The 27272-nt window shown below is 41.0% G+C and overlaps 1 protein-coding gene across 1 annotated transcript in view; it reads right to left on the bottom strand.

Moving 5' to 3' along the window:
- Positions 1–1185: 1185 nt before the first annotated feature.
- The window catches only part of GABBR2 (gamma-aminobutyric acid (GABA) B receptor, 2), a 251377-nt gene continuing 225290 nt past the window's right edge, over positions 1186–27272 (bottom strand). The window contains exons 13-17 of the mRNA XM_010184999.1: positions 26858–27082; positions 21020–21202; positions 18565–18694; positions 9535–9652; positions 1186–1901 (exon numbers count right to left, since the gene is read on the bottom strand). Coding sequence (XP_010183301.1) covers positions 1736–1901; positions 9535–9652; positions 18565–18694; positions 21020–21202; positions 26858–27082 — 822 coding nt within the window. The 3' untranslated portion in view covers positions 1186–1735. The remainder of the gene's footprint in view (positions 1902–9534; positions 9653–18564; positions 18695–21019; positions 21203–26857; positions 27083–27272) is intronic.

Raw genomic sequence — 27272 nt, 5'->3', positions numbered from 1 at the left:
ATTGAGTGACAACGTCGGTGTTTAGTGCTTAAACAGAGTAATGAGTTCTATTTTATTTGTGTTTATACTTACATGTTTTTGTTCTAAAAGCTACAGATATTTCCATAACCTCTCTTACTGCATGTGCCAAGTGAAATATTTTGTGATGCTCCTGATTGTAAGATTCAGATACATATTGATGTTGGTTTTGGCCACTATGAGGTGTGTTTTATTTTTAATGGAGGTTTATGCTAGCTTGTCAAAGCTGTGGTTAATCCCTCAGCTAATGAACCTCTTCGCTGTGCTTCATTGCTGATTTATAAACCTTTGTAGAAACGCCATTGTAATGGTTGGGGCTGAGGTGCACAGGCGTTGGTCAAAGAAAACTGAGAGCCCAGTGGGTGCTTCATGTGGTTTTTAATTTTTTGTTTTCCCTACTCTTAGCAAACAGCCCTGGCAGTGAGATGCCACATTTCCAGTCCCTTGGAAAAAGAAGCTGCATGTGTGTCTCACCTGTGCCTGAAGGTCTGGCTTCAGAGCTGGTCCAGACGGTGTGCCACTAGCATTCCTCCTAATTGCTTCGGTTCGGGGGATGGAGCTAAAGTACAAAAACTGCTGGTTTTTTCCACAGTCCTTTTAGGATGCAGATAAAATATTCTATTGGTAAATCTGATTTGTCCTCTCTATTATCCGCTACAACTGTCACACACGCAGGTACAAAGCAAACGTAGTGTATACTCACATCTATGTGCTCTGCGGGCTTTGCCTGCAGCAGCAAAGTGCTGTGCCCTAAACCCTCCCCCCCAAGTCCGCTAAATTAATTTTATTGTAATTATGTGTGACATAATTCAAACAAATGATGAAAAACAATCCGTCCTGTGACATTAAGACTTTACTGCCCATCTGTCCTCAGCTTCTTGAGTTATCAGCCCTAGGACTTTTCCAGACAGGTGAGTACATTATGGTTGGTGGTGTTTATACTCAAATAGGTGCAGAGACTTTGCTAAAATGAAACTGCAGATGGTCAGCAGTCACTACCAGCATTCCTAGAGAAGGGTGAAGAGCTCTGCTTTCAGCCAGCAGCCCTCCAGCTGGTGACAACTCAGAGCTGGAGCTTCAGCCCCTGCTTGGGTATCCCGCCCAGCTGCAAGGCAGAGGTGACTCTGCTCGCAGCACTGCAGAGTCTCAATGGCACCCGAGGAATAATTTCTCATAATCCTCCTTTCCTCTCAAACATCGTCCCTGAAATGAAAACAAGCAAGACTAACCAGTGCAGAATGTTGCCAGCAATTTAACACAACTCTTGTAAAAATGAGTGTATCTATTTCAATAAATATGGTATAGCTCAACCATTGTATTTTCCTTACATGGACAGAGTATAGAATTGCATGTTCTCAGCAGCCACATAAAGCTCAGTGACATTTGAGTGTTTTATTTTCTCAGTGTCTTTTTTGCAAGATCCGTATTTCCCAGCCTCTTTGTTGCGAGTAGAAATTTGGGAAGAAACGTTTTTTTTCAGTGACTTCTACGTGAAGAAATAAAAACTCCATGAATAAGGCTACAGATCAAACTCTTTGTGTCCTTCTCCTTCACCTTCCCACACGAGTTACATGGGCACTCCTGTGACGATGGCCTCAGCGGTAAGTCCTCTGCGGTAAGAGCCAATGTTAGATGTTTGTAGCAGAGTTCTAGGTCAGATGTTTAGTCCAGTCATTGAGTACTTAAAAGCAGTTCAGGAAGCACTGATCTCCCTTTCCTACAGCCCCGAAACCATTACTCGGAAGGAGGGTGGCACGTGTCTGTGCCGAGGACTGGCGCTGGGGCTGACGCAGGGGCTGGCACAGCTGGCATCCACCCCTCCTATGGATGGCAAGTAGGCATGGTGAAGGATGGGCAGCTGCAAAGACAGCCGACGCTGTATGCTGCAAGGGAGACAGAAAAAGGAGCGTTAGCAAAGAGGAAAATGTAATAAATTACGTGCTTGAGATGTCTGCAGGTTGCTGCAAGGATATTTTCTGTGCCTGCTGCTGCGATGGAGAGGGTTAATGCCAAGAGCATTGCACTCACTGCTGTTGAGCTATGTGTTACTTCCCCTTGGGGAATTTTTCTGACAAGCTAGACATGACAAAAGAATCTAAGGGTGCCTTCTCAGCATCCTACAGCCTTCTGAAATTCCCAGGTACTTTCAGGTTAATTGTCAGACTGCTGATACCAGAAAAAAGGAAAACTTAAAGTCTGCAATGAGAGCGTATGGCTTAGCAGCCCCTCATCCCTTGCAAAGTGATGTATCACATGCAGAGCCCCGGCTAACTGCATCAACACGCATGAGGGCACAGGCTGAGGCTTAAGCCATGCATCACTGAGCACAAGGATGTTAGAATTATGGATGGCATTTTTGCAGCTTCACCTAAGGCAAACACAGGTGCATGGAGTGGGGGAATTTGGACTGACGGCTTCTTCCAAGTAGTTCCTCTTTGCACTTTGGGTCTGTGGTTTTGAGGTGCTGGATGCTCTCAAGTTCCCGCAGCCTGTGCTGTGAGACTGAGTAGCCGGCACTCTAAAAGCAGTCTGACCTGCCACCCACACCAAAATTAAGTATTTAGGAACCCAACATACTGTAGCCAATTTTCCAGGCAGACTGACATCATGATAACTGATAGGGTTTGCCTTGATTTGGTTTGGTTTGGATTTTAAAAGGGATGCTAAACCATGCTCACAGATATCCCAACTAACCCTTCTCCATAGAGAGGACAGTGCCATGAGAGAAGGGCTCTGCTACCCCGATGCAGTGGATATACTAGTACCTTCCACAAAAATAAAAATCTCATTTTAAATGCTTTGTTAGTGCAAGAGATGTTTTCAGTGATTACAATGTTATCATACCAGAATTACTTCTGCATTTGGAGACATTCACTCTTGAAACATGGAGGGACTTTTTAAAGAGAAGACAGATGTCAAAGTGACAGAGCTGAACCGGAGACCAGCTTTTTGGTTCCAGAATGAAAATGCCCATTTTATTTCTGCATTGTATCAATACAATGGAATTTTAAATTTATATTTCCCTATTATCTGATATAATGACTGTGTATAGACAAGCCCTTATAAGAAGTGCGCACTTGAAAGCTTGCCTTTGGACAGCCTTTCTGATTCAAATGACATTTCATTTCTTTTTTTGCTTTGTGTCAGGAAGCAGAGACAGCTTCCAAGGCATCCATAGCACTGCTCAGGGACCAAGCAGTATAGCTTTCAAATTTAAGCAGAAAGATATGTAATGCTGCTTCTCCTTAGTTTCTTCACTACAAACTAAGCCTTGCTTATTTAGAGATGTGGTGGAAATAGTTGGAGTCTGCCTAGCTGGGAAACTCTTTATCTTTCCCCCCCCTACAAACTCTCTTTAAAAGTTTTATGCAATACTGATCCACAGTGTTGATCATTGTAGTGCTGGCAGTGCATCCCGGGGATTAAATAAAATCCATTCATTGTTATTTTGCTACTGTGCCCGACTCTTTCTGGGGCTATCAATGAAGGCCTTGTTCCCAAGGAGTGCAGAGGTGCCATGGCTCGCTGTTGCCATGTGCTGAATCCTTATGAGCCTGACGCTGCGGATTGTCATTCTGCCTCTCCTTGCAGGGTCAAATACAGAATTACCAGTGCTTATTTTCCCACCAGTGGAAATGCTTACTTTGTTCGACTGTTACAGGCTTCTCATTAAAGAGCTTTTTGAAGCCGTTCCAAGGGAATCCAGTTGCATAATCAAGTGAATGGGATTTCTTTTTTCACCCATTTAAGTGTTAGCCATACCATGGACAAAGCATGTTTATTTGGCTAAGCCAACAGGGGCTGCAGTGGGTGGCAATTTTTTCTTTAACTGTACTTAAAAGTTTATTTTCACTTGAAAACTTAGTTCCCAGAGTTGGGGCTGAGGACTGTGGCCTGGAGAGTCACACACAATTAAGAGTTTAGGCAAAACTCCTAGGGAAAAAACAAAGCAAAACAAAAGAAATAACAAAGTCCAAACAAAACTACTATTTTCTCTTTCAGTGAAATTAAATCTTGTACCTTGTCTCACTGTGTTGGGTTTTTTCCCTCCAATATCAGTGTTTGTCCCCATCCTCCACCTGTGCTGCATTTTGTCAATGCTTTTCAGGATGGTGGCATACAATTTGTTTAAAGTTGTCCATGCGATATAGATATGCCAAAGCATTTGTCAAGTATGTTGGAGAGGGAATGGTTAGTATTTGTGGTTTTCTACAATGGCTGAAGGAGATGGAAAGGAAAGGTGGTGCCTTGCCCAGAGCAGCCCCATATCAGGGCACTGTGTTGGAATAGGGCATGTACCCTCAGCTCTGTACAAAGAAACCATTTATTAGGGATAAATAAAATCAAGTAAAAGCTTGATTTTCAATGCCAATGCACATCGGAACACAATGCAATGCACGTGGGAACGCACAATGCTACAAAGGAGCTAGAGACATTTGAAAAAGAGTTTGGTTCTGCTATTGTATTGTGTTTTCTGTGAGGGGTTTTTGGTTGTGTCTTTGGTAACGGGGGAAGGGCTATGAAGACGGCCCTTTAAGAAGCTACCTGAAAAGTTCCCTCTTTTCCTTTGCCAGACCCACCTCTGACCAGGGCCAAGCCAATCAGCGCCTCTGAGAATTCATGTATTTAAGGAGGGTGCAGGGCATTTCCTCTCTCTCTCTGGCACTGGCCCTGACCATCACAGCCCCAGGTGCAAGTAGCATGGCCCTGGCCTTGCCCGGCTGGGCTTGGCCGGCCCTGACCACAACTTAAGCTTAAGCCCGCTGCAGCTCATCCCGAAAAAAAGAGATTGAGAGCCAGGAACTCCATAACCATCAGAAGAGACCTGCAGCGGAGAAAGGAGTGGGGCTAGAGGAGAACAACTTTGAAGAACACCAAGGTCGGTTGAAGGAAAGAAAGGAGAGGGAGGAGGAGGAGGATGCAGAACCCAGGTTTCCCCTTTTGAAACCTGTGGCGAGAGCCAGGTCGATTGGCTTGCAGCCCGTAGAGCTCAGCGGTGGGGCAGGGCCACCTGAGCAGTGGCTACCCCTGAAGAAGCTGTGACTACGGGCAGTGTGTGCTGGAGCAGTTTCGTGTGTGAGGGAACTGTGACCATGGGCAGATCCAGATTGGACTTTTGAGGACTTTTTCCCCTATGGAAAGGGGTCCATGTGGAAGCAGAGAGATTGGCTGGGCTGAGTTTTTTCCTACTCCTGAGGGGCACATAGCGTGAAAACTGACTGCAACCCCCACTCCCATCCCCCTGCACCTCAAGGCAAAGTGGAAGGGGGAAGGTGTTTTGACTTTAAGATCTGGTTGTATCTCCCATTGTTCTACTCTGATGTTGGTAACAAATTAAAATGGTTTTGTTTTTTATTCCTTATGATGAGTGTCTTTTGCCTGTGACCTTTATAAGTGGTGAGAAGCCCTCTCAGTTTTTATTTTGACTAGCCCTTTTTGTGGCATCGTGGTGCTCAGTTATGCATTGGGCCTAAACCACGACAGCTATACAAAACCACTGATGAGATCCATCGGTAAGTGCAGGGACTGGAACAATTGCTGTTGCATTCAAACATCTGAAGATCTGTGTGAGCATGTAAATTGTGTCTAAGCATTAGGGATCGTTTCAATCGATTCTTCAGGCCATTAATGTTTATTTTTAGCAAGTGCTGTGAAGCTGGACATGTTCTAAAAGACTACAAAAAACACTGGCAAGTAAACTAACCTTTCTAGATCCACCTCATTGTAATTACAGATTTGAGTAGGATCACAGATAGACTAAAACGATCCACTTTCAGTGAAGAAATTGAGTAACAGAGGCATACTCATGGCAAGGCATATGGCTGTAATGTAACAAACCAGTTATAAGCAACTTTTTTGATGAGAATTTTTGGTTACTAAAATTGACATAACTGGTTCCAGCAGGGTATTTGCCTGTCCTTTATATGCTGCTAAAAGCAGAGATTTAGCTAAAAAAAACCCCAACCAAACAAAAAAAACCCCATGAGATTGTTTCTATTACGAGGGTTACACAGCAATAACTGCTTTGAAGGTTGCAAAAATGACCACACATAGGAAACAGTCTATCAAAAAGGCAGGTTTTAGTGGGGTCCCACAGAAATCTATCATCTCTTTACTCAGGGATCTGGAAGACTATACCGTATTGTGGCTGTTAAAATGAGAACAGTATAAATTTTAACAGTGCCAAAAACTAATTCACCAAATGTAAGTCACTGATGAGATGTGGCAACGTGCAGGAATGAAGGTGCACAGAAGAATGTCTTTAAGGGTCATGGAGAATATCCCTTTGAATGTATTCGTGTGGCCATCGTGCAGATAAGCTTACTGATGTGATCCTTAGATAAGTAAGCAGGTCACTATCAGGCTAGAATACAAATAGTATCCTGATTAACATCTCAGGACACTGCACTGATAAAACTGGTACTAAAGTAGCGAGTCCAGATAAGGCACACCAATCTTCCCTAGCAGGTCACACACTCAAGGAAGAGGAAGAAGTTGACTTTGCATGAGGGACACCCCAAACTACTGGAAAATGAACTATTATATCTATCTGAACTGGTTCAGACTGCTCTCAGGACCTGAGATGAAGTGGCACAGTGCAGCTTCCATCCATGTAGCTAAACTCCCCCCAAACAGGGCCCGAGCATTTCCTGGGAAAGCAAAAGCTGATGCAACTGGGCTAGGGTGTACACTAATAAGCATGGTGGAAAACCACAGTGCAGGGCTTGAGGCTGTGCACCAGCACTGCTTTGTCTGCTGTAGGAAGTGTTAATTTACACTGTATAGCCAGTGTGGATGGGAAAGAAAGCAGCCAGCACCCACATATTGCTCCTCATCTCTGATGGTCTGTCTAGGTATGGCAAATTCTTCGTAACACTATGGATAACCTACTGGGTCCTGCCCAGCAGGAAAGGGAGTAATATGCAAAGAGAACTGTGAATCATCTATACTAGTGCTTTAATGCTGCTCTGCAGTCATACAGTCTGCATTTCTTTAGATGCAGGATTTTAAATCTGAGCCAAGCACAAAACAAGTGTTTTTCACATTCTGATTGGGATGCTAAAACCAACACCCCAGAAACAAATGTGCTTTGAAACTAAAACTAAAACAAAACGAAAAAGAAAACTAAAACTAAAGCTAAGACGAACACTAAAACTACTTCCAGGGCTACTGAGCCTAAAGTGTATGCATACTCCTGTGTCTCCACTTTGGACACAACTGTAGGATGAGAGGCCACACTTGCAGTTAGTCTAATGTAGCACTAGTGGTAAGGAATAATGAAAAAAAAACAAACAAAAAACAAAAAAAAACAAATCAAATGCTTTTCTGCACTCTACAAGAACTGTCATACTGGAAGGTGTCAGCTTTCCGGGGTGCTGTCAATAACAGGAAGCTGGAATGCTTCTTTTTGCTATAGCAAATAAAGAGATAACATTTCTTCAGGCACATTGTGATCTTAGCATCCTCCTTTCAGAGGTTTGTGGCAAAGAGGAAATATTTTTCAGATTAATGTCCTTGAGATTTCTGTTCTTGAGTAAGAAATAGATCTGATAGACTGTGTGACAACCTCTCTATCAGATGCCCTATGTATGCAGTGAAATGAGAAAGAGGAGGCACAAACTGGAGATTGTCTTTACCTCTTTTTTGGGTTTTTTTTTTTTTTGACAAAAAATTAATAACCATAGAAGGCCAGAATTGCTGCCAGAGAAATTAAAAAAACCCACATGTGTGAGTATGGATGCTCTTAAAAAGCCCAAAGTTTGGAAAGAGACAATCTCTTGTCAAAGAGAGGGAATCGCAAAACCCTAGTCCTGAAGACTGTCACTCTTCTCCTCTCTGGCATGTCCTGGGTGGTGTGGCTCTGGTACCCAAACTGCCAACACATTCTCAGGGGAGACACTGACCCTTGGACTTGGCACAGTCACAGCTGTGGAACTGCTGAATGACACTGTTTTGATTTAATAGGACTTCAGGAAATCTCAGTCTTCTCTAGTTACCACTAGCCTAGAGGAGGTTCTGTTATCACCAAATGTTCTTCTTTTTCTGTATTAAATCTGTATTGAGAGAACTGGATTATCTGAGTGTCTGTGTTTTTCTTAGCGCTTCTCTTAATGTAAGGGGGCCACATGTGGATAAGACTGCATTCATACTACATTATTTTTGACAAATGATGCTCGAAAAAGACAGACTTCTAATAGCTATGCATTATAGCACTCTGTTGACCCCATAAAGTCATGAGAGCTTTGTCAGTGACAGCCCTGCTTTTGTGAAATAAACAGATATTTCAGCTACTGGGGGCTTTTTTTTGCTGCATAAGTGTGTGTGTGGATTAGCTCCTGTGCAGGTTTGGGTTGGGGTTTTTTTTTGGAGCACAAAGGTAGAGTTAGAAAGCCATGTGTTTTCCTGCACCAGGTAGTACAAAGCAGTAACTACTATCTGAAATCAGGTCTGCTGTAACATGTAACATGTGACTCAGTCTAGTAATTTGTTTAGTTTATTCTGGTTTAAAATAAGCTTTTAAGGTGCCCATGTACAAAACAGGGGACTGACAGCTATCAGCTGAGATCCTGATGAAGTGGTGCCCATGTAACCAGGCTGCCATTGGGAAACAGCTGATCCAGGGACAAACGAGCACAATATTTCTCTGAGCTTTGTCCCACAGCAGGTCCTGCTGAGCTGGTAGAGAGTAGTATGTGAGATTATTATATAGGTTTCTGGAGAGAAAATCTTCTCTTCCCCCTCCATGACTCTAGCAAGTGTTTTGTGCCATCCTCTCCTTGTAGCCGCAGCATTTTTCTAAGGGAAACTACTTGGTGCAGGCTTTCCTATGCCAAAACTCAGGTCCAACTGCCATGGTAACATTGAAAAGCCCGAAGAGTGTTTTTATTTCTCAGTTAGTTTGAGATGGAAAGAGAACAAAATGGCTATGTACACCACGAACCCCTCTGGCTGGCATGTGGAAGGACTTGGGCTGTTGACAGCAGTCACCGCACATGTGTGCATAAATGTACATCCTCTCCTCTCCTTAATATACATTGGTGGTTGGCACAGCTTGTCCTGTAACTCTCTACAGAAACTTCAGATGTGATGTTATGGATGTTGCTGGCAAGACAAAAGATGTATGTTAGTTTGCCTTTGGGGCACCTCAATGCCCCTGGTATCCTCTAAACGTGGTGAGGATGGTGAACTGGTGGCAGGAAGGCATCACAGCACAATGCTGCTGCCCGCTGGTGCTTCAGGAGGTGCCATTCACATCTTCTGTTGATGGTGGTCCAGGCTCTCTCTGTAGCTGGGGGTGGCTGAAAGGGTTAACAGTGATGGCCTTACCATAATAATGCATGAAAGAAAAAGATGGGTTTTGATGAAATGTAATCATTTAAATTAAAGTTTTATCAGCTGGTGTCCAGGATGGAATTCATGGCTAAAACTATAGAAAGTGTGCATACACAAGCACATGCATACCCAAGAGAGCAGGGGTGCCTTCTTCTGTACCAGTATGTAATAGTGTATACTTACTGTTCTGGAGAGTTGATGTCTTCTATAGGATCTTTGTTTGTTCTGGAAGGGTCTGATGAGCCCCATTGCGCTGGTGGATTTTGATCAAGATGATTTTTCAAAATGGCTTTCTCACCATCTGGATGGACAATACATTCAGTTTTACTTGACTGTGATGAATTGTTTAATTTTTGAATTTCCCAGGTGTTCATAATGCCACAAAGTAAACTCCTTCTGTCTATGTTCCAATACAGTCACAGGTTTCCCTGTGAGTCTTTGGTACCCTTATGCTTCCAGTTATGTGCTCCTTCATAGGAACTACCATGAAGAAACAGAAAAGGGACAAAACCTCTTTGTCCTTCCTTTGCTTCCCCCTCACCTTTAAAAAAAGTCACAAACCAAACCTTGTTGCCCACCTCTGTAGCACTGTCATGCTCTCTCACATAGTCTTAGGCTGTGTAAAAGATCAATGTAACTGCACCATCATATTATCATGCAGTCAAAAATTGTTAACTTTTCATAAGAAAAAACCTCTTATTTAAGTATTTTCCTAGAAAAAAACTATAACCTCATTGATGTATAAAACCTTGCAATCACATAAGCAATTAAGAGCCGTCACTTAACTATCTGCTATCATTTAGCGTTGAATTATGTTTCATATCAGTTGCACTGGTCCATGGGTTGCCTGCAGGAAGGGCAGCTAATGATTTCATTAAGCTTTCTTCTGCTGTTCCCTTTCCTGCATAGTGATAACGTAGAAGATCACCGTTTCCCCCGTAGGTAGCTTCACTTGATTCCCCCCGGAGTCCCTGGCTGGCCATGCTGAAGCCTGTGGCATCGGTCCCCCTGAGAAACACGGACGAAACACAGCCATTTTAAGGCAGCTGTCTTCGCCAGGGATCCTTTCTGTTCCTGCCTGTTTTTCTGAAGTCTCCTGCTGTGTTAAGCCAAATAAAGTCACATGGAAAACATCTGAGTAATGAGGACAGCGCACAGTTTTCATAAATAATTACAGAGCAGCTCCAAATCCATCTCCGGCAGTTGTTTGCCACACACACAGAGAAACAGTGATTGCTGCAGGCATTAAGGGAGCATGGAAGAGGACTCAAAGGTAACAACTGGAAAAGGACACTGGAGGCTTTGAGTGTAAAAAGGGGTATGAGGGGGGAAAGCAGGAAAATATTGAAGAGAAAATGAAAACAGCAGTGCATTTTGAAGGCTTAAGTTGCTTTTCTGTTCTACTAATGCTCAGAAGCCCCAGATAAAGCTCAGGTGCCAGCACACTAGGAATATTTACATTATCAACAAGCACAGTAAGGATGCTGGTGGGACAAAAACCCAGCAGAAACTAAGAGTGAGGAAAGAAGCTGGAAGCAGAAACAGGAATGTTTTGAGGGCTAACTCCAACATGTATAGTTGCCCTCCCACCATGCCTTGGCACTATTTTGTAGCATCCACTTTCTGCTGTGAAAAATCTAACAAGCAACTTGGAAAGAAGTGAATAGATGAGAATGCAAAAATGCACAGACAAAGGGGTCGATACAGCTCAGAAGAGCAGGAAAGATGATTTTTCTCTTGTGTTGTATGGTAGACAAGGGTCTGGGTGAGAAAGGAGGTGACCAGAGCACATGAAGCTGCTTCTGTTGGGGCAAGAAAACGGCAGTAAAAGAGAGGCAAGGAATTCAGCTGCAGCAAGAAGCGTGCTTAAAAGGAAGATAGGACAGGATGCAATGATGGGTTAGATGCGAAGGGAGGAGAGCAAAGAGTAAAATCTGACAGTGGCTAAGATAAGCAATGAAGTCTATCATCTCAGGGCAGCCTGAAGTTTGCTGGTGTGGCATTTGCTGTCACAAGAGTTCAGTTTTTATTTTCCATATATTGCATTTCTATGTATATTGAGCTTGACATTTGCATAAAAGCCTTGTGATGTCTATAAACAGACACACAGAAAAGAATACTTTTTACTTCCATGATTAAAACCAGCGTTCGATCCTGAGGTCATCTAAGCAGACAGTGAAAACTGCTGACTTGATAATATAGATTAAAGTTAAAAATTGAGTAATCTTTGTAATTAGGGATGGAAAAGGTCTATTATTTAACTGGTTTAGGGTTCCAACTCCTTTGGCCAAGATAAGGAATTTAACTTTTACAAAGCCACTGAAGACACAATTCTTCATCAAATGACTGGAATATGCAACTGTTGGGCTTTGGGAATCTGTACTTTCGTATCTTAATGTATGTTGTATGTCCCTAAAGGGGACATTCTTCTGCTTTCAGTTGTGCTGTGAGAGAGAGAGAGAGAGAAGGAGGTGGTGCCTGTCAAAACGGTGGGGGATTTAGTTTAAAGTAGAACAGAAATAATCTATTCTCTGCCTACTCACCCCTCAACACCAACTGCCCATACATCACTGTGTGTTATTCTTAATAGACCCTTTCCTATCACTCCTGCAGATGATTCTCCCTTAATACAGTGTATACATTTCTGTATACAAGGTTACCATATACAAGTTTTAATGTTCCAGGTTAAAAAAATACAGACAAAATCCACATAAAACTGCCACAATGTTGAGATTTTTTCCCTTTTCCTTTGCTTCTTTCAAAATACAAAAAAGTTGGGTAATTCTTATTTGTTAAGCTCTTTGGGAGAGTTGTTAGATTTTTATTCTGTAGCTATGGAAATTAGAATATCTTCCCCCCCACCATCCTTTTTTTTTCCTTTATTTTTTCTTTTTTTTTTCCTTTTTTTTTTCTTTTTTCATTTACCTTTCATTTAAATAATGAAGAGCAAGGTTTTCACTTAGTCATATGCTTCCAGGAGCTGGAGCTTGAAGAAAAAACACTATCACCATATGCACTTCAAAAACTTAAGGATGGAGGAAACCGATTTTATATACATGAAGAACTGAAAGAAAATAAAGTAAGGGTAACAGTAAGCATCTGAGGTCCTAGTTTCCCCTGGAAAGTGTAGCATTGCTTTCAGTAATTCACCATCTTTTATTCCTCTGTCCTTTAAGTATCCACTTGAAAAATGCCCTTCATTCTTAGGCACTATCCGCCAGTGCATAAGTTGCACTGAGATGATCTAACTACCTTCAAAATTGAATTTACATTAGCCAGAAGCACTTCCTAAGTAATTTTCACCTTCGTAGACCTCAAACCAGAACTCAGAAGCCCGCATAAGTGATGCCTGAGCACTTTCCATTCAGGAAACCATTGGGGGGAGAAAAGACAAATAGATCTCGAGGGCCCTGTGGCACTCACTGATGGCTTCATTAGGAAACACCACCCGCTGCCCAGTTGTCAGTGAGAGCCAGAAGGTTTTGGCATGGGACCTCTGCCTACCTGCAGCAGAGAAACAACTCCCAACTACAAAGCTCCGGGCTGCAAGAGCACATTGGACGCTGGCTGTGGAGAGGCTCAGTGAGGAGGTCACTGCTCCCAGCTGCTGCCTCTCCCTCTGCCAGGGGTGATGCTTTCTTCAGAGCTGCTGTGGGTATAATTGCTCTGCAACCTGGCCCTGTCAAAATTACCTGGGCTGGAAGAGATGTGTCGTGCATTTTAATGACTCCTGCTCAGCTGCAGGCAGAAAACACCAGGTGACTACCACTGCTGCAATTTCTCCCAAGGTTTTAGGGACTGTATTTCTTTACCTAGAAGCTTGTTTTGTTGATGTTTGTACACTGCGGCTTTATTGAACATCTTCATCATTACATTTTTAGTGGCAATATAGCTCCAATGGCTTATGACCCGATGGCAGAACTGCTCTTCACCCCACATCTTTCAATTCCACTTTGCTAGAAAGTGTATTTTATGCTCCACAAAGAAGCAAGTGTAGTTTAATAATGACTTATAAGAGCTGGCAGAGATAACCTTGCTGATTTACTGAAGAAGTCAGGAAACTTTAAAGCTAAAGGTAGATTTTTAAAATATACTGTAATTTTTCACACTTCTGTTGTTTGGACCATAAAACAAGACCAGCCAGTTTCTGCTTTTTATGTGAACAGGCTGAAAAGAAAGTAAAACAAAAAGAAAAATTAAAATGATCATGTTGTCTGCTGGGTGTATCAGAAAAATTTATCCTGAACTAAGCTCACAGCACCAGGCAGTCTAAAACATGACTTCTGATAGCTATGCTTTGAAAGGAAGACTTTTTTAAAAGAAAAGCAAGTAATCTCCTCTGATTTATACTACTTTAAATCAGAAGAAAGTCTCTTAACTACAGACTAATTTCTGTGCAAGGAAGGGCAGGCACTGAACTTCTAGCTGTTTGGTCTCCCTGTTGAAACAGAAATAAGCTCCAATTTCAGGACTGTGATCCATTTGCTGGGCTTCATAGAAACTCATATACATATCTTTATATATCTCTCTATACAAAGGATATAATGAACTATATACTTTCTTTAAAACAGCATTCCTTTAAAGTCTTGTACACCTATTTCTGAAAGTTTTTCACTTGAATCTATGGTTTCAACCTCAAACTTAATGCGTGACTCACACTAACTTCATAGAAGTAATATTTCCCTGCTCTATCACAGATGAACTCTGTTTTGCTTCGCATTTTCAAGCAACATGCCTTTGAAATCTGTTTTTCTTTGAGCTGCTTTTACATGGGGAAAAACTAACACTAAGAAACATTGGAGTGGGGTGACGACTGACAGTTTGTAGGCATATCTGACATGCAGGTGAATGCTCTCGGTCCATTTACAGCAAGGAGTAGAGACTCTTTTCTAGCTCAAAACAGAAAAGGTTTTCTGAGCAAGCTGGGGTACCTGCGGAGAGAGAACTTGCCAAAAGGGTTTGTTCATAAGTGGTGACTATTGGAAGGCTGTCTCCTGTTTCTTATGTACTTTCCATAGGATGGCTGTCATTCATTAATTTTCCTAATATGTTACTCTGAAAAGTACTGGCGAAGGTAGAAATAAATGGAGATTCTCCTGCAGGATTTCTTCTAAGCTTGGCTTTATATGAAACTCTTGCAATCTGTGAATCATTCACATAGAATTTCATGTAATAAAATATCAAACAGGAGTAAAATAGAGAAAGATTGTAAGATTTCAAGTGTAGCAAAATTAGCCACCCCCCACCCTCCCCCCAACCACATAGCAACTCCCCTCTGTAATTTCATCCTCATTAACTTTTATCTCTGTAGGAACTTGCATAGTATAAATAACTTCTACCTTCACGATGTCTCTCCTGTTTCTGGCACCCCAGTTACATGGGTGCAGGGAGCCCTTTTGGGAAGCTCCGGTTTGTGCCTGTTGCAGGATATTTCTTCCCTGGAGCTGTGCGGCACAACCTTCCTCTTTACACAGCATCACAGTTACAAGCATTTCTCCTCCTTTTTCCAAATGTCAGCCTGGAAAACTCAGCTGAGTCTCCAAGCTTGGCTCTCCTTGCTGAACAGCACTGCCAGTTACAGGAACAGCCCAAGCCAAGCATGGGTCTCACCCGCAGCCCATCCCTGTCCCAAACCCAGGCTGGTTGACCCAGCAAGGTGACCAGATCCTGAAACGGCAAGCCAGGAGAGAAGCTAATGTTGTGCTGTGCACAAAGCTGAGGTCACTACTAGACACAGTGACTCAAAATCACCTGAGGAAGGTATCAAATGAAATTAAGGGGATGTCCTCTTAATTTCAACCGGGGAAGCCATTTGAGGTCCCAGAGCCATAGTCCTTGAAGCACACTGAGAACTGCTTGACCACACAGAGCTATCTACAGTGCAGACAAAAGCCTGCATGAAAAAAAAAGCAATCAAACCATAAATTACAAATGACTTTTCCTAATTGCTTTTCTTACATAGCCAATTGCTGCAGATGTCTCAGAGACATTACATGTTTGTGAACAAGAGATGAGTGTCTCATATAATCTCTCTTTAAATGAGAGGTACTGAACTGCGCTGTAAAGAAGGAGTACCTATGCCAGCAAAGAGCTCCTGAGCTACACCAGGAGCTTTTCTCTTAATAACTAACCAGGAACTCCAATGTTATGAAACTTTGCCTGAGGTCAGGCAGTTATGGGAGTGCACAGCTGTGTCTATCTATTTTGGCTAAAGTAATTTTGCTTTTGTATCCTAAATCTATATTTGATATAAATGAGGGTGGTGGGGAAGGAATGCAAGAATCAAATAATCTCCTTTGGCATTAGGCTATAGGAGTTTAGAAATTTTAACTCTGGACAATTTTTACAGATCAGAAACCTACTGAAGTATACTAGGACATTAAAGTTTGATTAGGCCTTTTTTGAGATACATTGCATAAGTCCTGTGTTATTACCTGTTCTCTCAACTACAGCGCCCTGAATTTGTGCAAGCAGTAGTGATGGGGAGACACCACATTACGTTCTCTATGTGAACTCCCTCAGGACGGCAAGGTATTTTATAAAGAAGATTGACGTAACACTCGGCCATGTCCACAATGGAAATGTGGGAAATGACCTGCTATGAGTTTTAGTTCCAAGTCAGCTGCTATTTTTAACATCTCTCTTCACTGTCCTTCTCCCTCTCTCTCAGCTCACATTTTTTACAAGGTCCAAGGTAGGCACAGACCTTGTCATCACCTTAAAAATGACATTGGACTTGCATGATGGAGGTGAGAGACATGGTCACTTCTAGGTCATGCTAGTAAATGATTTAGAATTCTGAAGCTTCACTCAAGTATCGTCAGGGATGCATAATTTCAAGGTTTGGTACTTTCATTTGCAGAAAGTTACATGAAATACATAGCTACAGAAAGCATAGTTATGTCAGTCAGAATTAGCTTTCCTGTAGCCGTAAGCGCCAGAATTTTTTTAAGTACCATTTAAGTGATGTCTGTTTGCATCTGCACAGAAGCAGCAGTGACTCAGCAGCATGAATTCTCCAAAGCCTTGTTATTTTGATTGGAATGGCAAATTTAAATTAAGCACATAGGTTGACTGTTGGGAACGAATGCAGTGAGAGAAATACAGGGAAGATTCAGACATGTAGGTAGGGGATGGGGAAACATGGAAAGAGAGAAAACCAGAGGCAGAAGAAACAGAAATGGAAGGACAGAGAAAGGTTAACAAAGGTTGTTGAACATGATGGCTCAGAGCCTGGAAGTATGACTATTTGATGTCACTTGGGTCAGGATCATGATACTCCATAATACTCATGCTTGGCGCATTCGCCACCAGGTGTTGGACCAAGCTTCAAACACCTGCTGCAAATCAGGATCCAGGTCTTCCTCATTCCCAGGTGAATGGATGCTGTAACCTATTCAATATAAAGATGGCCAAGCGAAAACATTCTTCTTTTCCTTCCCTTCTGTTTTGTGCAGAGCTTTATGTGGTAGGTCCATTCAGGAAACGCTGTCCAGCAACTTCAGAAGAACATCTACCTTGTAGATGCCAATAGTACATAGTTCCAAGCTACTCTGTACACTAAGGCTCTGTACATACAGGTGATTTTAAATATATACGCTGCAGGAGAAATGTAGAAGTTAGGGAACTGTACCGGGGGAAACCGAGGAACACAGGTAATCTTGGATGCTGCTACATAAAGCAGCAGTTAGGTATCAATGTCTTTTGTAGATATAGCCACAAGTAAGTGCAGAAAGGTTATCTTTTCTCCTTGATTTCTTTGCCAGCATCCTACTACTAATGGAGTGCAACCTGCTGTGAGAAGCATCCCATCCTAAATTTATACCCAGCGTATCTCTTGAGAATATTTTTTATTTCTCATACCAAAACTCAGATGGGCATTTGGCACAATGCAGTGTACCTTTTCTGATTGAAATATTATTCATGATTTATCGTTTTCCCTGCAGCATCTGACATGAGTGGAACATTCTATGTGTTCCTTTCAAACACTTGGTAAAACTGCCTCATCCCACTCACTGATGTTAGTTCTTGCTGCTGATCTCAGCCCAATAATCGCACGCCTCCAGCAGCTATTTACATTTTCCTTTTTCCCCTTCTCCCCCTTCTGTTTTTTAATTTTAAAAAGGACACCGGGAAGTCTGTGGAGCTCTTCCCTCCCTTTTTTTTGCCACGAGTTACACAACCAAGTTTATACTCAGGCTAAAACAAAAGGCAGAAGAAAAAGTAACCTTATCCAACCCAAATTTCAGTATATTTCAAAAGCATTTATGAACTGTTGCTGTTGTTCTAAAATTATTCTTCAGCAGCTATATTTACAGGAGTAGCTTCTGTACTCCTTACGGAAGCTTACACTGCACATCAGTAGGAAGCCTGAGCCTAGCATTGCAACAAATACACAAGTCTATGACTTTCCAACATAGGGCAACTCGTTTTTCACACACCATAGTCATATTCAGCTGTACAAAGTAATTTGCCAAAAGTCACAAAGTAGATCCATTCTAGAGTCAGAAATAGAAGCTGGGTGTCCTGGCTTCCACTTTATTGCACTATGCACCAGATCTTATTGCTTCCCAAAAGTGAAATAACTTTAATGGAAGCAATTCTTTCACATGTATTTCTTCAGGGAGCAATGCAAAAGACACAGTAGAAACAACTTAGGAATACTACAGTCATCATGAAATCCTTTTTTTATCAGTTCCTAGGGAAGAATTTTCGTACATGAGTGCCTTCAATTCTACATTTAGAGTCCAAATCAGCACTGAAATATTTACATGCTTCTCTTCTATGTGCTTGATAGCAGTGTCCAAAAGCAGGATTTGAACGTCCTACTCAGACAAGCACATATTAAATGGGGCTTCCTACTGCTGAAGGCTGGCTTGATTAATTCTCATAAAATCTGAAACATTCTGTGACTTTCCTCCCTCCATGCAGCACAGAAAATGACTCCTGAACACAAGTATGCTTTCAAAAGTTTCCCACTTTACCATGTGTCATATGCACACAGGGTATACAATAGAAGATGTACATACAGAGAAGTAACTACTCAGTGGGTACCGTATAGCTTATTATGTGAATCTGCATGCTCTCTGTAATGCAACCAAAGTATGTAAAGCTCTGTCTTACCAAGCTCCAAGTGCTCTGACACCAATCCAGTAAGGTTGCTCTTAAAAGTCTTGGTGGATTAAGCTATAAATGGATTTTACTAACTCTCACCTTTGGTGTCTGTAAAGTTCCGTATACTAAGAATGTCATTAAGATCCTGATAGTGGTTCTGCTTAATGTATGTTGTTTTCTCAGGAGTGTCCTGAAGCTGCATTGTGACCTCTTCCAAGTCTTTGTCCAGCTGCAAAACAGAAAGAGTAAGAATCCCTAAAAATTCAGGAGTCATAGCTTCAGGTATCTGCAGTAACTGCATAGCTTTCTATAATTAGACTCAAAGGCAGCTGGTAATGCAATTGCCACACTGCCAAATAACAGTTTTCATATAGCACTACAATGCTACCTCCAAAAATCAAGCTACAAGTAACCAACCATGTTCAGCTGTGGTACCGCATATGAGAGAGAAGGATCGCTTCAGTAGCTGACAGTTTAAGCAATTCAGAGGTACTGCTGAATGAGAAAGAAATGGGCATTAGAAAGCCCAGTCTGAAAACCTCTCAGGTATTTATTATTTATGCGTACAAATGTGGCATACATAGCTACAACCACTTCAATCCAATTATTGAACATACAGGAGAATATAAGTGAACTATGGCATCAGGGACATGTCCAGCCATGTGAATGATTGCAGTCGACACTACTGGGAATGTCTGGTTTTCCTAAAGATTATTTTTACCCCTTTTATCTTTCTTAGAGAGACAGACTCTTGTTAGACTTTTTGGTTGTGTCTCATTGTGTGTGAAATTTTGAAGAAAATCCAACTCCTAGTTTTCAGTTTTGGGGTTTAGAATACTCTATACCTTTGTGATTTGAAAAATGCCCCTGTGTTTTGTATCTTTTGTATCTTAAAATATGTAATCTGATAGCACTAAACCGCAATTGCAGGCATCAAATTCCAAGAGGGAAAAAATGGAAATAAGACGAGGGGGAAGAAACAAAAATCCCAGCCTTCTCTCTCCCTAAAAGCATCCTTTAAGACAGGGAGAGGAAGAAGAGCACAGATGTTTCCTGCCTAGAAGAGCCATAGCACAAATGCGGGTTGGTACACCCCTAGCTTTTAGCACTGAGCTGAACACAGGGTGCTCTCTCCAGAGAGCCAATCTTTATTCAATCAGCCACAGCCCCAGCAGTAAGTAACCTGATACAAGCACCTTAATGGTGATCTTGGATGCACTCTGTGAGCAGCCATCCAGATTGCGGTGTCCAGAGTACGTCCTACTCACTACCGGCTTAAGCAAATTTTAAAAGTGCTGAATTTAGATTTATGTTCTTTTTGTACAGAACTGGGATATAGCAACTCAAGGTAGATAAGCCAGAGATGTAGCTGCCAGCCATGGTAGGGCATGCCTCAAATCACCTTGACAATGAAACTCTTATTTGGACCCACTGGTTCTGGGTGTTAATAATTTAATCTATTGAAGCCTTACCTGTGATCACCATCATGAGCCTCGCAAGGCACAGGCTGAGATCTTGTGAGTTAGGAGGCTTAGTAGAAAAAAACTACAGTAGGATAAATGAAATAGCCAGTAGCCAACTGAACCTTCATTAAAAATTGCAAGGGAATTTTAATAATTTTAATTGGCAAAACTGAACTATGTTTCTTTAACACAGCAGAGAGAACTTTTGCTTTTGGAGTCTGAGTAAACACCTTTTGGTTATCTAGGCAATTGTCATTAGATCTGGATGAAGTAATGGTTGCAATAGGATACCTTTTCTTCAAGGTATGAAAATATTTCACAGACTAGGCAAGGACAGGTTATTTTTTGAAAAATATAGATCAGTTATGTTTATCTTATCTCACAAAATGGGCAGTTTTTCATTTGAGGTCTCTTGAGCAAGATGGACATAATTAGACATAATATGCATGTTATAGCTCTAATGGAATTTTCGCCCTCCATGTACTTAGCCTTTCTCTCGAAAGAGAATGAAGAAATTTCAGGACCGTTGTGCCAAAAGGGTCAGCTTACATGACAGAAAAAGTCTTTTCTACCTTAAGAAAATATGTCATTCTGTTTCACAGCAGACGTAAAAATCTGTCTAGCAAGTTTCTGAGCAAACTCTCAGACAGGCTGAGAAGTAACAGTAAGAGCAGACTCTGAACTCAGCCATAAACAGGAACAAAGACAGCTTTTAAGCGCCCCTGGGGCCGTGGGTCTCTGTTATGCTTGTATGTAGAGGTTGCACTCCTAGACCTATTGCTCTGTGGTGCTCAGCACATCAATACGATGCAGCACTGTAATTTGCCTCTTACAAATAAATAGGGGAAGCTTCATTTTAATTTAATTTTCATTTTAATTTGCTAAGGTATATTTTCCTTACATCGCACCTGCTAAGTATTTGCTGTATTAATTAGCTATTCATATAAATCAACTGTTTCCTATTGTTTCAATACTTTCTATGGGGAAAGCTAACTTTTTCCTCTAAAAAGTAGTCAACATTTAAGCAGATTACAGAAATGCAATAAAAGCAGTAAAAAAAATGCCTAGGCAGTATATACAATAAATAATACCTCTGTAATTTTCATTCTCAAGCGGTGGTTCTCTGACTGCAGTCCTTCTAGTCGGGATGTGCTGGTCTGATTAACGCTGGTGACTGATGTTGATGTTTTTGAATCTTCTTTCTTTTGATTTTGAGTGAACTGAAATCGTCTGTTCTGTGTGGCTGCATCTGGATTTGTCCTCAGTGTGATGAGCTGAAAGGTTTAAAATCCTTAAGAAATCCTGTCCATGGTTTTATTTTTGAAGCTATTTCTTTTTTATCTCAAAATATTGAAAAGCAAACTGAGAGTTTCTTTTTGAGTTTCAAGTATGAAATTCTGGAAAGTGAGTTTTGCCTGCCATGTGCAGTACTTGAGACAATTTCTGAACAACTTTACAAAATACGTTGAACAAATGATATTGCAAAGGGAAGTGTTCAAAAAAATAAGGAAAAACTAATTTAAAATATATTTAACTGGATTTTAATTATGTTAAAAATGTATTTTAATATTTGATCAAACATATTTATCTCCTTCATTGATATCTTTATACTTTCCAATGATATATTCCTTCCTTGAGAAAAAAACAACCTACCAAGCCCTTCTCTTCCCAAGCACATTTTAATCTGAAATTTCTCCTTTCCTACTGTTACAAGTAACACTCAAGCAGAGAGAGAGGCATAAACCAGGAATTTTAACAGAAAGAACTCACGGGAGATTGCACTCTGGAGATAACCAAAACTTAATTAGATTTTAGTAACCCAAAATAAACCAAATATGTCCAAATAAATTCAATAAGCCACATTAAAAAAAGTTAACCTTAAACATTTAAGCAAATATAAGTAAGATTTAACACTCAGTGACAATGTGAAAACATCACCTTGACATGAGAAAAAGCTACTAGCTGTTTGGCAAGGAGGAGAGACCTTCTCAGATTACTCTAGAGAGCACAGAATTTATGATTACTTGTCAAGCAGCATACATACATATTTGTATACAGACAAAACTAAAGGAGCCCCCTGCTCTGAAAGCATAGACATGGCATTATAAATCCAAAGGTGTTGAGTTGCCTGAAGAGAGAGAGGGGGCAATCATTCTGTAAGCACAGCACAGACAGATTTTGCGGTATAGTCCTATTTTAGAATTGGTTCCTCTCGTTCTTCAGAGCATGAAAGTGTTCTGCAGCTGCGGTGGCATGAAGTAAGGAGCTAACTTAGGACCTGACAGAGAGAGATCTGACTGATAAGACACTGAAGCATTTGGTTCCTGGTATGTATTTACAGACCAAGTCTGCAGATCAAGATGATACTTGAAGACGATAAATTTCCTTTTTCAGCTAATAAAGGAGGTGGAGAAGGCTGAGGTACTCAATGCTTTCTTCACAGTAGTCTTTATTGGTAAAACTTGCACTCAGATATCTCAGACCCCAGCACACCTAAAGCAACTGATCACAAGTTCATGCAACCTGATGAGGTGTAACCCTGAGGACTAAGGGTGCTGACTGATGTCATTGCAAGGCCACACTCAATTACCTTTGGAAACTGATTAGTGATATGGATGGTCACTAATAAAGTACAAGAGAGACATGGGTATACTGAAGAATGCCCAGTGAAGTGCCACAGAGATGCTGAAAAGGATTGGAGCCTTTATGATACAAGCAGAGGATGACTATTGTTTAACCTTGAGATGGAAGCAATGACAGGTGATGCTATTCATGTGCATAAATATGTGATGGAGGAGAGTAAAGAGGACAGAGTCAGACTCTTCTCAGTACTGCCCAATGAAAGGAAGGGAGGCACAAACTGAAAAACAGGAAGTTTCATGTAAACATAAGATCTTTTTCTCCTGTAAGGAAGGGTCAAATGCTGGTAGAGATGCTCAGAGAGGCTGGGGAGTGTTCACTCCTAGAGATAATCAAGACCCAGCTGCTCAAGCCCCTGAGTAACCTGCTGCAGCTGAGTCTTCCTAGAGCCCTCTGCCCTTCCTTGCCTCATATCTTTGATTCTAATTAGGCTGGTTGTAATGACTGGAGTGTCTAACTCCCAGACCAAAAACTGCATTAAAATGAAGTTAAAGGTGAAGAATAGTAATTACAAGGCTTCTTAAATTAGCAGGCAAAAGTGTTACAAGATAAAAGCTCTGCAATTTGATATGGTCTAAGTTCATACTGAATATAAGATAGAAGTATCATCATCCATCTATTGACTCATCTTCATCTGGGAGTTTATAGCTAAAAAACTGGATGTTTTGCCACAAGGACATATGCTTTAGTGAATTCATTCACATGGTGTGGATTAGGATTAGATGGAAAAGTCCATGGACAATGTTGTTGGCTTGCATTGTACAAGGGATGAGGTAAGATGAACTTTTTTTTTTGGCCATAAATTTGGTGGAACCTGTGTCTTGTTGCCTCACATCTATGCAGTTTCAATTCTGACAGAGTCAAGGCTGAATATCTACATAGAGTCATTGCCAAATAGACAAAAAATGCTACCAACACTGAATATTAATGTTTTAATCCTGGCCCCCTAGAACTGATTTTGCTTTGCTGCTCTACAAGAAACTGAGCCAGAATTAACGTGTTAATGCCATTGCAGCCAACAAAGGTATGCACTTGGTGGATGATTAGAAGTGAGCACAGTGTTTTATCTCAAGAGGGATGAAGCAGAAAAAGTGAAAGGACATTGAAGTTTGATAAATGTAGAAAAGTTATTTCATGAAGACAGAATACATATTAGGATTGCTTCTTTTAAAGAAGTGATGAGTATGCTGAAAAACACTACAGACGTGTTCGTCCTTAAAAAGATAATTAGACATAGCAGTTAACTTTTAACAGGAAAAATACACATCATGTATGTTTGAATTCTGCAGATCCCTTCTACAGGATATCCTTGAATCCAGAAATCTATAATAGTTTTAAAAATGTTTGGACACTGGATATTAGGAAAAAATTATTCACCAAAAGGGCTGTCAAGCATTGGAACAGGCTGCACAGGGAAGTGGTGGAGTCACCATCCCTGGGGGTATTTAAAAGATGGGTAGATGTGGCCCTTAAGGACATTGCTTAGCGTTGGACATGGCAGTGCTAGGTTAATGGTTAGACTCAACGATCTTAAAGGTCTTTTCCAGCCTAACGATTTTATTATTCTATTCCATGATTCTCTGATATTTTTTAATGGGATAACAAGAATGTTTACAGTTACTTTAAATAGGATGCAGTATAATGGAGACCAACATTTGTTTTCAGGATACTTTTAAATGGAGTAAGCAATGAACATTTTTTCCCTGATCTATCTTACTCTACTATGGGATTTTCCTCATGTTTCTCTGAGGCACTTGGTGCTGAATGAAATGGCAGTGGATGAGGTGGACATTTACCTGGAGAAGTATAGCAATTGCCATGTTATACTTAAGTAAGATTAGGAGAGCTGACAAGAAGTAAGGGAAAAATGTCATGTTTCATTTCCTAATTTGCCTACATCGTTGAATAGTTGCCTATTCAGATTCATAAAAGGACTGTGGGACAAAACTGAATTCCAGCACTGTTGGCCCAGGAGACTGCTGAAGATTAGTTAAAAGGAATGTGTTTTACCCTGTAGAGCAGAGAAGTAGAAGTACTCACCTGGCCCAAAACCACATTACTTCTTGCACCTGCCTGGCCACAGTTTAATAAATGAAAACTGCAATCTTCCAAGCGTTCATTGTCATCTCCCACATTTGATGATCCACAGGGTTTCGTATTACACCAGCAATCTCCTTGTGTCACCAAAATTGTACTAATTGATGACATACTTGTTAAGGGGAGAGATTTGATGCCTGTCTCACACTGACACCTTACCTAGGTGTACAAACTGGGTGGTGTCAGGCCTAATCTTCTGTGGCGTCCAGAAAGGCTATTGTGAAACCTGTCCTGGAGCAGGTCACAGGAGAGGGCGCTTGCCAGCCGACCTCCTGTAACTGTGACAGAGCATGGCGAGAAGAAACGTAGGACAAAATATAGGAGTGCAAGAAGAGGAGCTCTCCAGCTGTGAAGCACTCACGTGGGCACTGGAAGTGCTGCATTCCAGTTCCTGCTTCAACCTCTTTTCTTCTACCTCATCCAGTGATGCTTTTTAATGCAAAATAGCTAAGCATTTGGAAACCTGACAACACATGGAATGGGAGGAAGTACTTCACGCTAGAAGGCTCATGTTTGTAATTTGAGTAGAAAGTGCTGAGAGGAAAAATGAGAGCAGGGTAATTGGGGTTTACAACAGCAAATGAAGGGGTTAAAAAAGGAAACAGAAAAGTCATTTCAAAGGCTGTGGCAGCAGCAAAGAGGGATGGGCAAAGGAGTATGAAAGCAAAGGGGCAGAAGATCATGTCACAGCATTAATAATGTTTTCTCTTTGAAGGGAGTTCTGACATTCTGTGGAGGTATTTTTGGCATCAGAGTTTTAATACGTGTTTTCATACAGCTTACACACTTAAATCCTTCAGGATTTTGAAGTACTCTCCACTGCTGTGTTGGTGAATGTTCCCTTAATTTAGAATGAAATTGTGATTCTTCCCCAAGACCCAGAATAAAAATATGACTATAAATGTACAACTTTTTAATATTTGAGAAGTGAATTGCAGAACTTGTAAAAACAACCTGGTTAGTTGTGCCTGGAGAACAAATTACTCTGCTTTTTTGCACATCAGAAGTCAGCTTTTATTGCTAGTCTGTGCTTCTTATTTCTTTCAGAGGGAACACTTTGAGATACATTTATTAGCTTGTTCCCTTTACACATATAGTTCTGGGTCTGCCTGGTAGAACCATCACCAGGGATGCCACTTAGCACTAGAACTTATTCACTATAATTTTCTCAATACATTGATTGAACATGGACTAGAGTCACAAACTTTTTAGCAATGCTCATTTGAAAAACCTAAAAACAGATTCAGATATCCAACTGCATACACATCTGATTTGGGGTGATAAGCTAGGTTTATGCAAGTCACTTAAAATGAATACAATTACAGATTTTACTTCAAAATATCAAATACATTCTCTGGAACTTGAGGTTTTCCTAAAGTAAGCTTATGTAGAAACCAGTTTTCCCTTCATTCAAGATCTGTCAAACTCATGTCTAAAGCTTAACTTTGCAAGAGAAATGATGAAGTTCTAGCACTCTGTGGTTAAGTGTCTTCTCAGTTCTTCCACCAATACACAACAAACACATCCTCAAAGCCCAAAAGAGCAAAAAGAAACGAAAGCATATGCTTCCCAGTCTATGCCTTATGTAGTCCATTAATATACCTGTTAATAAATGTATCTTCAGTGTCAGCATTTGCAGTGTACATAGAGTTTTCCTCTGAAGTACTGATGAAACCTATTGTACTACCATACTTGAATACCTTAGAGAAATCAACATAGCTGACCTTACAGCATGGCAGTGAACTAAAAAGTTCTTATTGTTTTGTAGATATAGAAGCAGAGATCCTGATTATCTTGCTCAGGGTACATAAGAAACGCGGCAGAGTAGACAGCTGAACCTGTCTCTTCTGAATCTCCGCTTACTTACCATCCTTTCCAAAAGTTCCTAAAAGTTGGAAATGGAAACTATTCAATTGAAATTACAGAAAACAGCCTTTGTATCCCCAGTCACAGGTTCAGTAAAGATATAGGCATTAGGAACGTGTGTATTCACATTCCTGTAACTTTACATATTCCACTTTTGCATGAAGCTTTGCTCTTCCTCTCAAGATCTCAAGAGATTATAGATGGGCTTGGTTCAGAATTCACACGCATCCCCTGTACTTGAAAAGGCAATGGACTTTTACATAGTAAATCACAATTACAAAACAGAAGGGAAAAAATCCAGACCCATGCTGAACAAATTCACCTACCTTAGGTACAAACACAAGGCAGAGAGTAATGGTGCTGCAGAATATTATTACTAAAGCAACGATGCAGAACTGCACATTGGGTTGGTCCCGAGTAAGGAATGAAACAGCAGCACCAATAATGCACATTATCCCCACATTGTATACACTCATTCCGATGTACTTGCTATCATTCAAAGCAGGGATGCTGACATTTCGTGTCTCCCAGGCTAGGAAACACCCGAATAACTGAAATGGTAAAAGAAGAGAAAAAAGATTATAAGAGGAATTGGCTGACATCCAGAAAAAGCATTAATTTAAAACTGATATGTTTTCTAACTTGACAGATATAGGTAATATTACAATACAGAGACATACACCTACCTTTTACCCACTGTCTGATTACCTATGTGCTTTGTTTAGCTCACTAGGACAGATT

This window comes from Mesitornis unicolor, unplaced genomic scaffold (assembly GCF_000695765.1).
Source record: "Mesitornis unicolor isolate BGI_N332 unplaced genomic scaffold, ASM69576v1 scaffold185, whole genome shotgun sequence".
Lineage (NCBI taxonomy): Eukaryota > Metazoa > Chordata > Aves > Mesitornithiformes > Mesitornithidae > Mesitornis > Mesitornis unicolor.
This window is presented reverse-complemented; position numbering and strand designations above follow the sequence as displayed.